This window comes from Syngnathus floridae, chromosome 13 (assembly GCF_059516105.1).
Source record: "Syngnathus floridae isolate MCC-2025c chromosome 13, RoL_Sflo_1.0, whole genome shotgun sequence".
Taxonomy (NCBI): Eukaryota; Metazoa; Chordata; class Actinopteri; order Syngnathiformes; family Syngnathidae; genus Syngnathus; species Syngnathus floridae.
This window is the reverse complement of record NC_142425.1, coordinates 5,767,962-5,780,201: the sequence shown is the minus strand read 5'-3', so window position 1 is coordinate 5,780,201 and position 12,240 is coordinate 5,767,962. Positions and strand designations below refer to the sequence as shown.

Sequence of the window (12,240 nt, the reverse complement as noted above, 5' to 3'; positions counted from 1 at the left end):
TTCTTCGCAACATTTGATTTATTTTCAACAAAAGCAAAGTCATCTCACAGAGACTACTTTGAATTACACAGAATGCAAATAAATATATATATAGAGCCATAGTATAATTAAGGATTTTAACAATTGTTACAAAATGTACACTTTGAATAGTGCAAATCCACACAAACTCTGCCCTCATCAGGATTTTTGCTTGAGGACCGTGGATGTGTGCGTGTGCTACCCCCTGGTGGGGAACTGACAGTACTGCGTGTGTCTAATGCAGCAAACGTAACTCGTGATGCAGTGTATCTGCACCTTGCTGTGGAAAGGAGCACCTCCACAACAAAGTGTGAGCTGTAGCGTGGATATATGCATCATCAGGCAGGTGGGAGAGGCTCTTACATAGAAATAATCAAGTCAAGCAATGAAGTCAAATTACTAAAGTGGCGAGCTCTCTCTCAAAGGGTCTGTGGAGAAGCACCCAAGTCAAGACGTAGATCCCAGTGACATGCACTAGACTTTGAAATGACAAAGGAATATCTACCTGGTGGGTCATGCCCACCAGCCCTGAGTGAATACACTTTAAAACAAACAAAAGAACTTAGCACCGCCAGACAAACACCTGAAAAGACAACTTTTCGCCATTTCTACTCAATCCAGTGTCTTGGATTGTGACAGGCACAACGCATTTGGTAAAGTGCACTCGCTCCTTTCAACTTACATATTTTCTTTCTTTCGAACACATTTTCTTTGATTTTTAAAACAGCACATCGGAATAAAAGACATTTTGCCATGCATAATACTCATTTGTTATGGTTTGAAATTTTGTGGCGCTATTCTTTGTGTTACCATTGAAATTTGGACCTTATCAACAATTGCGGTTTTGAGTTGTCCTGCACTTAGGGAAGGGACAACTTGTAGTCAGTTCCCCTACATGTAGACCCCCAATAACCATTAGCAATACATGATTGGTGTATCTAAAAAAACCCAAAACGAAATTTAACTCAAAATGTTGAAATGCTACTCTGTCCAAAAACTTCTGCTGACAACACATTCAAACATGTTGTCCGACTTTCCCGACAACCTCCGAGCATTGATCAATAAACTTCTGAAATCACGTCAAAGAAGAGGAAGAGACAGAGAAACAGAAGAAACACGAGAGGAGACCACTGTGGGCTGATCGTCATCATCATCATCTCAGCCCACAGCAGGTTCGGAGGAGAAGACATTCAAAAGAGAGGTACCCACATTTACAATAAGACAGACACGTTCCTCCAAAGACAGGAGGAAAGGCGAACGCCATGGGGAGAGACGCGCACATCTTTGGCTAGCGGCAGCGCGACGTCTGCGGTGCCGAGGTGCGCACAACAGCTGGCTAATGCTGACAGGTATAGCCCTGTTCAATCTGAAGGAGTGCAAGAAGAGGTGGAACAGTCGCTCGCACGTCCTCCAAGCTTTGGTCCACACAGCAAGACACGCTGCAACCAGGCAGGATGTACATGCGTTTTGGCTCGGTTCTGTGTGACTTAAGTGGTGGCATCTTTTTTTGTTTGTTTTTGTTTTAAACTACTGCAAGCTTAGCCCTTCAAGTTAAAAAGTTGTCTCAGAAATTGCACAGTTTGGCCAACTTTCTCTTGACGTGACGTGTTTTGGGTGCACGTTCCGAGCACGTGAAGAGTCTTCAGCAGGAAGCGATCCTCCAAGTCACAAGTCAGTCATTCGACCTCTCCTTCTGTCGCTGAGTGTTATGTGTCTTGGCGGTACCTAAAGAAAATAGAGTGAGTGAGTGAGGCACACCAAGATGTAAGCGAACAAGCATGTCAAGCATGAGTGTAGGGCAGAAGAATTTTTAGAATTCCCCGTTACTTTGTCATTGTGAACTTGCCTTGCAGGTAGGAAACCACCTACTCATTTCCTCAGAAGTGTCACTTGTCATAACAAGGTTCCTAATAACTTTTTTCTCCCCATTGAGGAGCAATTTTGCTAATAAGGAGAAACTTTCTAATTTTGAGGAGCATTTCTTTGCTGATTATTAGCAGGGACCTGAAGCAATAAAACTATGACAAGATAAAATGAGAATTGAATACAAGGCTGAAGCTAACAAATATTTTACTGGTTGACTTTCCAACTTAAAATGCTCACACTTGAGATAAACTTGCCACATAAACATCTCTTAGCCGTAATGTGTTTATCCGAGATGCAATGTGAATTTTGACTTTCAAAATGCAATTGGAATCTGCTCATTATGCCGAGCCCAGCATCAAATTTACATTTCGAGAGCATTTTATATTTTAATGTGATGCCCAAGCTGTATTGCTCAATTCATTTCATTCGTGCTTGGCATGGGCAACGACTTACCCGCTCTGTAGGGTGAACTCTGGCAATGCACCAAGTGACGTCAGCTGTTCCTCAAGGGCCACAATACGCAAGCCAATGTAGCCCGAAGACAGCAACAGCACCACCACCCTGAGGAGCGGAGACAAGTTGAAACAAACACTCACACCCATCTATGTGGGCATAATAATAACTTGAAATGTTGTGAGGAAAACACAACGTTTGATCAACCGTTTGCAAACATACGAGCTTCGACGAATAGTTACTAAGATGAAAACCTTTTGCAGGAGGAGTGTGCAGCAGATTTAGTTTATCGCAAGAAGACAGCATTGACGCAAGGAGTGAAGACAAAGCGACTTACAGTATCAAGTAGATAAAGAGCAGCGTGTTGAGGGTGCTGGCCTCTCTCTGAACCAGCAGAGACTTGGCCTTCTCCGGCACATTCCAAACCCACCAGCCACCTGCAGCTGCGGGGGGAAGCAGACATGCAAGGACAACATTAATGTCAATGTCACGTTGGCAGGCAGCATCTAAATTTGGCTTTCCGCTATCATTTATTTAAGAGCGTTCAAAAGCAGGACGCATAAAGCGGTGCACTCGAAAACACTGCATTTTAACATTCCAACAGTTAACCAAGCATATTGTGGGAATTTTTTTTTTTTTTATACCTGAAACAGGCAGATTGTCCTCTGAAGATGAGCTGTTACTCTGTGGCTCATGCAGGCTCTTGAAAGAGGATTCTTTTTCACTGGGTAGTGCAGACTCTGCAGACAAAGAGAAATAGACATCAATGACTTGGTTCACACTACCTGTCCAAATTGATCAAGTTTACGGATTGGTTGTTCTCCTACTTTTTCACGCTTCTTTGTCAAGTCTAGTAATTTGATTTGAGGCTAAACTATGGTTGCCTCAGCTATGTCCCTTTCACTTGTCAAGTCTAGTAATTTGATTTGAGGCTAAACTATGGTTGCCTCAGCTATGTCCCTTTCACTTAGTCCAACAAGGAAGAGTAGTTTGTTGCTACTTGCTAAATGCTTACAAGCAAGTGCCAAAATTGACAAATTTAATCTATTTGCTGATTTTACTAGAAACATTTTCACAGAATTATCCTGCACTAATCAAAAGTCAACAATTGTGTGATAAGTGTGGATTGAATAAATCTTAAAGAATAACTAAGCATTATTTTTAATTGTCATGGTGAACTAACAAATTATAGATGTGTGTTTTTGCCAAAGTATTTTTATTTGATGTGAATAGAAAAAATATTATCCAAAGTGTTAACCTCTCACCTTTGTTTGTGCTGTCCAGAGGTTGGTCTTGTAACGACTGTGACTCGGACCCGTTGAGGTCAAAGCTGCCATCCAGACTGGACTGGCTGGAGTTCTGTCATGATGGGACACAGAGACAATAATGAGTTTATCCAGCGGCACACAGCTGCTGACATGATGTTTTTGTGCAGGACGGAGAAGACATGACTGAATTAAAATCATCTCCAGTGGTTTCAATACACACCCAGCAGCAGGAGAAAGCAAAAACAACAGTATGACTTGCTTACCACCAGTTTGTTCTTGTCGTAGCTGTGCTCTGCAGAAGAGATGACTGGACTACTGTTGGCACTGCGGTCCTGTAAACGGAACACATGCTTATGATGAAGGCACTGCACAAACTTGCAAGTCTGTAACACTGCCCTCTTTCTTTTCTTTCTAAATTGTCTTGTATCTTGCATCACACTGCGTTATTTATCTACAGTTTGATTAACTTGCAAGCGTACTGGCGTCCTTGACCACTCACCTCAACTTGAGGACAGACGGAGCGCAGCAGCTGATAACAAGCTTCTCGGTTCCGTAACGAGACAAACAGGAACTGAAAGACATCAGGGAACAGGACAGACAGAACATGAGCTACTGGCAGACGTGATTACAAGATCCGTTGGTGTGAGGAGAACTCACCTTTTCTCCATCTGTGGTTCGGACTGACAAGGCATTTGGTACAAGCAAAGCAGTGTTCTGCTTTTTGACAATATGAATGCAGGAGACGGGGATCACTACCTGGAATGGTGTCAACGGGAAAGTCAGATTAAAGAGCAAAAAAAAATAAAAATCTGTCCCGAAAGGTTTAGGTAGGCTATTGCAATTTTGATTTTGCAACCGCCTGCCTGCTTACCTTGGTGTCCTTGAGCAGAACAGAGGAATGGAAACAGGCATGGCTGTTAGTAATGTACAGTCGACCATGGTAGGGCACTTCTTTTTGCAGGGCACAGATGTATGCTGGGGGAAAAAAAGTGGTTCATATCAGCATTCTAATCCAGAGCCGAGTCAAGGTCTTGATTCACGTTTACCTACCATGTAATAAGTCTTCATTTTCTGGAATGTCTGGAAACAACTTATGGAATGTTGCATTGTGCTTTATGAAACTCTACAAGACAGAAGAAAAAATGATCAGTCATTTTGTAAAGAAAAGGTCGACCATATAGTACTTTTCAACCCATGCAACATTTAAACATCAGCCCAAGCTATAAACTCAAGTTATCTATTGCCATCTCTAAAATTACAGAGAGACCAGTGTTTATAACTACACACTACAAGTTTAATGAGTTCCACAGACTGCAGCAAATGAATTCTGCAAGAAATGTTTTGCAGTTTATTTAAGGTGATCACAGAGTGACTTGTAGGTCTCAGCTTGTGCGGCATTCCAAGTGTGACTGTTGTGTTTGCACATGCCTCCCAACAACAGAGAGGCACACCTCCTCCTAACATTACAACAACACACTTCAAAAAAGGTGAGGTGGACTTACGCTTTGTGTGCCGCTGGCCTTAGTCCTTTCGAAGCCTCTGTACTCAACATCCAAAGTTTGCGACCTAAAAATACAGTATGGTTGTTTATAAACCACAAATGTACTCAGTTAGCCGCGACACTATTTGACATTCTTGAATGATGTTCTCATGATTATGTAGACAACCTCATTATGTATGATATCATGAGGGCAACACATACACACACACACACACACACACATTTAAATCATGTGAGCCTGAACAGCGCAATTGTGTGTCACAACCTGACCCAACTGCTTCAAGTCTTGTGATACATGTTCAAGTTATTGTGACGCCATATCAAGCCACCCACAGCACATTCTGCGTGTGATTTAAGGCATTCTACTTTCTCCCAAAAATTATATTGATGCAGCTCTGACTGAAATTCTTACCTGAGAGATAACTGTCTGCTGAGCGTTTTGTGTTGCTCCTGGAGCTCCAGCTGAGCGGTCTCCAGACTCAACGCCTTCTTGGCCTCTACTTTTTTGATGCCGTCTTTGCTTAAGGTGCTCCTGCTCTTCTTAACTTTGGCTGGCACTCCGCCACCACCGCTCTCTACAGGGTAGCTGCTGGATATAGAAAAAGACACATTTGATATATGAGAATCATTTGATATGCACGCACAGGATGGAACCAACACATTTTTCATGATCTTTTTTGTACAGTAAATAAATCACCCATTAACAGAATCTACAATCTCTTGTGGTCTCAACCATTATTTCACAACCATTGTTGTTACTTTCCTCTTGTGAGACGTCATTCTATTGCATCAAGTTAATGCGGCGTTTATTGTGAAAGGTAAAGTGTAAAATCTTTGCAAAATTTCACCTGCGGAAATAGGCTGCGCAAATGGTGATTATGACGGCACAGTTGTTTTTGGGAAAGTACAGGTGAGAACTGAGCTTAAGCTCAGGAGATCACAAAGGCTCTCCAAAAACTACAAGTGTAATTCTGTATTCTATCCTTAAAGCGGGAATGCAGAAAACCAACACCTGTGTTTAAAATAAAATTTCACACATGTCCTTTTTTGGGCTAGCCTCGGGGAACAAAATGACAACTGACTGACATGTAGAAGTCTTTGCAATGCTAAAATAGAGTCCTAATTAAAATCAACAAATAGTACACAATTATTAGGTGAGAAGGGGGAAAAAAAACATCCACCTTACCTGGAAAACTTAATCCTTTTTGATGAACGAAAACTCATATACCTGCTGACAGTTGGCATTTCCCTTACTTGCGAGGGGGAAAAAAGGCTCAAATCTATCCTAAAATATATCTGGCTTCAAAGAAAAGCTAGATTTTCTCTCAATTTAATTGTAATCCTTGCGGCGGGGTAGAAACAGTCTTCATTGTGCTATGTTTTGTATGAATGCCCTGAAAGAGGAAGCCACTACCGTATGTGCTTGTGGTGGTGTGACACTCCGTAAGAGTGACGTCAAATCTAACCACTCCCCCCCTGAAGCCAAACAAGCCTGAAATAAAGCAGCAGAGCACACATACCCGAGCACAAAGTGCACACACAAACTACTTTTGAACTTTTCACTTACAAATGTCAATATCAATGTTGTTCTTCTTGTGAACAAGTAAAAGCAGATGCAAAAAAAATAAACTGCTCAAACTGGCCAGTCAAGTTATAATTAACTAGGAGTGGTGCCACGTGATTATATTACATTTGAAGACTAGCATTCGGACAATCCAACAAAAAGGAGCCAGCACGCAAATTATAATACAATTAAAATGAATAATTGCCCACCACTTGGTGTTTTCCAGGTGAGAATGTGCTCTGCCAAGCATCACATTCCGCATCTGGAGCAAAGGTCAGGCGGTAAAGGGAAGATGAGCAATGGAGCCTTAGTGGGAGGCAGACCATGTCATTATGCATTAACCATTCGAGTAAAAGCTGGGAGTGGTGAGCTAATTCTAGTTCTATCTTAAAGGCATGTCTATGACATGTTTCAGCAGCTGACAGAACCTCTCAATGTTGTGATGAGCAGAAAAAAAATAAGGTGGATACCCCGCACCCTACCACCTGGTCCGCAGACAAACATACAGGCCGCAGACAAACATACAGACATTATTTTTCTGTCAGTCTGTCTGCTCCATTTCCTCTTGACATGAGGTTGAACTAAAATGGCCAACAGAGACAGTATTCAAAGAGCATCATCACGGGTTTGGAAAGGGGAGGATGTTAACCGGACACACAAAAAAGGGAGTTTTTGCATCGCACTATCTGCCACCTCCTGACTTCATTACATTGAATTAGCAAAGAGCATTTGGTTTGCAAATATGCAAATCACATACAGTGGAACAATTTACATGACAAGAAACTAAGAAAAGTGAGTGTCATTTTCCTTATCTACTAAAATAAACATTCATTTTCCACAAGACTACAAAAATGGTACAACTAAACTCATTTGAGTTTAGTTTGTCAGACTACAGACCACAAAAAAAATTTCATTTGCACATGTGCGGAAGTTTTACTTGAGGAGAACCACATTCTACACTTTACAATTGATCCGTTGAGCTCACTGATATACTGCTAAACATCAAATGGAAATCTCTTTTGAAGCTTTAACAACTGCAGCCCAACAGTAGTCAAATGAAATAAAACACGTCCCCAGGCATGCTTTTAAAAACATTAACCACCCACCACGTCAAGATTCACATCGAGATAGGGACTTGGTGATTTTCCAGTCTTACCTTTCTAAAACCTCAGCACCACCATTACGAGTAACACGCCTCCGTATCGTCGCTTCGCTTCTATCCATGTCTGCAATACTAGGGAGACCTTTTGCACTTAGACACATCGACTGATTAATGTAATGGGAGTAAAGGTCTTTTCCTTTTTTTCTCTTCCTCCTTCTGTAGCAACACCCAAGAACTAAAACAAGCAAAGAGGCTGAAAAGCAAAGTAGAGAGAAACAAAAAAAAACAAAAGAGGTGGTTGGGGTCCAGGCCGAAAAACACAATGAGCATCGTCTTTTCTAGTGGTCAGAGACTGTGTTGTTATGGTAATGGTTATAGCAGTAGGTGGTAAATGATGGGGGGGTTTTAACAAACCTTTTGGTGAGTTATGTACTTTTAAGTTGGTTCTCAAATGACCCAATTAAATAAGAATTTGATTTAAATAAATGTAATACAATAGAAATGCCAATTAGGGAAGCTTGGAAAATCTAGTACATTTAAACAAAAATTAAAAGAAAAAATAAATAAAGTGCGAGAATACCATCTTCTGGAGAAAAACGTTTTGTCTTACTTAAAAGTCGTCGTTACAGCTTGATTCCTAGAATAATGTTTCGTGCCAATTAAATTCAAGCTAAATGTTATTGCAAACACGGTAGGTTTTAAGGCCAACATTTTAAGATGCGGGTATTTTTGACTGCAATGTATTTTGTTATGTGAAACAGAACTTTGGTGCAGTATATTTAAATGACATTTAAGGTGTATACACTTTGATGAAAAATTACAGTAGAGGTTCTCAAAATTGTCAACACCCAAATAAAACTGCATAAGAGAAAAGTAGAGCAAAACCATAAATTACCCACTTTTGGTTTTAACTCTGTGATTACCCCACTTTCACATATAACGGGCGGCTATGACAAACTATGAAAATTAAAGGCAACTAAAATATTATTCTGGGTTACAGCGACCAGAATCAATGTTGAATTTACAGGCGTCCAGTGTTGATACACAATTTGGGCTTTCTGCACATGAACATTGGTTCACCGTACTCTGTAAATATAAAATACATTCAGCATTAGATCAGAAATGGGCACTTGGACATGCCAGCCAGCCTAAGTGTTTGAGCTTTAACAGAGCAGACAGGAAGGGCAGGGAAGTCAGCTACTTGCTAAGGCCAAAAAAAAAAAAAAATGCATTTAGTGGCAGCCTGCCAGCCTGTAGAATGCAGTGTGTGTTGGTGTGCACGTTTGCGTCCGTGTGCATGCATTACCGGCAGTCAATGTGTGTTTGTGAGAAAGTCATGCGGCCCAGTGCATGCAGTGCCTCACATCATTTCCTGTATGTGGACTGGCAATGCGGACAGAGGCGATCATTCTTCAAATCTTCCCAGTGAGCGCACACATGAGCAAAAAGGTACGCCAGGGCTATTCAATTATGAATTCAAATCAAGAAATGTAGCCACACGGTGTCAAACACATGATGATGGTGTTCTCTGTATATTGTTTTTTTTAATGCTGAAAGTCAGCCAACCACTTTTTCAAGAACAAAGGAGTGGTCATTAGCCCTGCCTTGACAGAGGCAACACATGACTTCAGCTATGACCAGCTGATTTGTGGGAAACTCAAACAATCCTGCTAACTTGATCCAACCTTCTTCACAAGCCTGGAGCACATCCTTTGATTGAAGTTCGGCACTGACCGCAGGAATCAAGCATGTTGTTTTTTCATCCTCTTTTGTTCCATTTAGAAGCCACCATGAGATCTGAATGGCAATATTATTATTACAAGAGAATCAAACTCTTTCACTCTGCCTGCATAACACCACGTAGCACCTGTGACACAACTCATGAGACCTAGACCAATTTCTTAGAAAACAAGCCCACTGATACGTAACTCCCCCCATGACGTTTCTGTAGAGGATCACTGTGCATATGCACTTATCAAGGTGACATGTGACTGCAAGACTTAACCAGGTGATTTACAAATGTTTCAGTCTTTTTGGTCTGCCAAGAATATAGAGGAATAAATAGTGACGCCAATCTGACCCACATATAGTGAGATGGATGACGTCATGATTGCTCAGCATGAGGGGACAGCAGAGCAGACCCATTTGGTCAGTATGGTCGTCACTTACTGAAACAGTCACTGACGTAGTTCCTTTATGGTCACACAGCAGTACATTTCATTTAAACATGACAAAACGGTCATTTGACTACTTGCACGTATTTTACCATCGTCACTTTCTACGTTTACAAAAACTGCCGTGGGGTCAAGGGTAATGAATTAAAGACTGTGCACACACACTTTGCAGAAATAATCCAGTTTAGCATCGTGTAGGTAAAAAAAAAAAAATCGTATTAGCATCTGAAATGCGGAACTTGTGACACGTATGACCCTTCATTTAAAGGTCTTAGCATCTTCAGACCACAGGTTGGCTAACTAGCTCGCATAGCAGCAGTATTTGTATCTACGACTCTTCCACGTTGCAAATTTATGGCAATTCAAAATATCGATCCCCATTCTATCAGACTCCTTCTTTGAAACAGGGAGATTTGCAGGCATCAATGAAATGACAATCAATGGTTGTATCTGTTCTATGGGTGATGCTCACCGGCTGTCGCTAGCATTCGTTCCGCTTACCTCTCTTTCATGTAGTGCTTGATTCTGACAATGGCCTTCTCGTCGATCTTCCGAATGAAGGTTTTCAAGCGTTCTCTCTTGTTTTCGAGCATTCTTCACCCGCTGCCAGTGGTGGTCAGTTCGTGAGGAAACGGAGTGCCACGCCAAGGCTCACAGCTCTTGTTTAGGATTCTGCCTTGACCCCCCCTCCCCTTGACTCATCCACTGCTGCTGATTAGGATAATGCCCTTAAATCGGACCAAGTCCATGAACCAATGAGCATCGAGAGAGGCTGCTTAAAAACGGTCATGTCAGACCAACCATCCAATCAGATTGGACTAGTGGGTTTGGACAGACCGCCTATCACCTAATATGGAGAATGGGCGTCCTCATTCATTAACATCTGGAACGCGCTGTATTATTATGGTAAGTCAAGGACCCGTGTAATCAATAATTTACTCAAGGCGTTAACTTTTCACGTGTATACACCAGCACGCGAATAGGGAACTGTTTGATGGAGCCTGCAATAAACTGTTAATATTTTTTTCGTCTGTTTTCTGGCACTCGATCATTTTCAGATCCCACCACGTAAAAAAAAAAAAAATTCTGATCAACAGTATTGGACTAAACTATTTATAATATTTACTTTTTCAAATGTAGCTAAATAGAGTAGATCAAATATTAAGACACCAGTCAGTTTAACATTGAGTATTGAAACACAGCACAAAAAGTAAGGAAACGTGTTGGTGGTTGATTATTTTTTTGTTGTCACAATATCTTTATTGAAATTAAGCTTATGCCATTGGAAAGCTTTTTTATGACATTATCACCCAATTTAGTTAGATGTGGGATGACGAATTTGCCAAATGTTCTCTGCTAATGTAAACAGCTTACTTTGCTGTTGTCCTTTTCTCTTCTTCTACTGGATGAAGATTCAATGAAACAAGACATTTTGGCAGTTTAAATTTAACAATTTATTTATTTACTGTAACAAGCTACTGAGGTTATTGCTCAGTAGCATGTGGAAGAACCATAGCCACAAAACCTAGTCTGCACCTTTTCCTCAAATTGGTCACTTGCCTGGATTTATGTTGAATTAATAGCCAATCACAAAACGTCAACAATTTGTGGAATAACACTTTGTTCAAAACTTGGCAAATGTGCCGTTTGCAGTGGCATCTGGTCGTTTTTAGTTACGTCAACAAAATTGTATCATGCTAACTTTAGGGCATTTCAAATAGTTGGAAATTCTTTCTATATTTTTATTACATTACCTTGACAATAAATAATGCATTGACAGATAACATGTATAAGCTCTCTAAAGCCCAAATGATGCAATTAAAGAAACAACAAATCATCAGCACCATTGAATGCATTCATAACTTTTTAATCCTTTTTTTGCCTGGCTTCAAGCTTTATGGAGACTCATTTATTTGTTCTTGCACAGATGCATTCACTTTTAAATCAAAACCAATTTTCCTACTCCATACTTTGTTACAATCATAATGTATTGTGTTGCAAAATGATGATAATAATCAGTATACTCCAGAAGCTGATATGTTGTTTTATTGCTTATCTGACCTTTTCGGGATTGAACTTTAGCAAAAATTGGCTTAGTTCACTGATACAATAAATACTTGAGCAAGAGTTTATATTTGTGGCTGACCTTAACACTAGAACACCTTAGATACCTTTCACACCAAAATTACCAAGGACATTGCTTTGGTAGTACATTAGTGTTCTATTGACACAGAAACTAAACATTTATGTAAGCCACGCCGATGACAAGGTCGAAGTAACTGCATTCCATCTTC

The 12,240-nt window shown here is 40.7% G+C and overlaps 1 protein-coding gene across 4 annotated transcripts; it reads right to left on the bottom strand.

Moving 5' to 3' along the window:
• On the bottom strand, positions 1-10,684 carry LOC148388304 (GRAM domain-containing protein 2B). Of its 4 annotated transcripts, none has more exons than XM_088394025.1 (13): positions 10,448-10,684; positions 5,519-5,692; positions 5,108-5,171; positions 4,656-4,728; positions 4,477-4,580; positions 4,263-4,361; positions 4,105-4,176; positions 3,869-3,937; positions 3,603-3,696; positions 2,982-3,077; positions 2,675-2,780; positions 2,338-2,445; positions 1-1,743 (listed from the first exon to the last, which is right to left on the bottom strand). In XM_088394025.1, exons 1-13 carry the CDS (start codon positions 10,537-10,539, stop codon positions 1,725-1,727), a joined length of 1,170 nt encoding a protein of 389 aa, XP_088250151.1. In that variant the 5' UTR covers positions 10,540-10,684; the 3' UTR covers positions 1-1,724. The 4 variants fall into 4 exon arrangements, with proteins under 4 accessions (XP_088250151.1, XP_088250150.1, XP_088250154.1 ...); XM_088394024.1 differs by having other exon boundaries at positions 5,519-5,695; positions 10,448-10,682; XM_088394028.1 differs by lacking the exon at positions 10,448-10,684 and adding an exon at positions 6,293-6,532.
• Between the last annotated feature and the right edge of the window lie 1,556 nt (positions 10,685-12,240).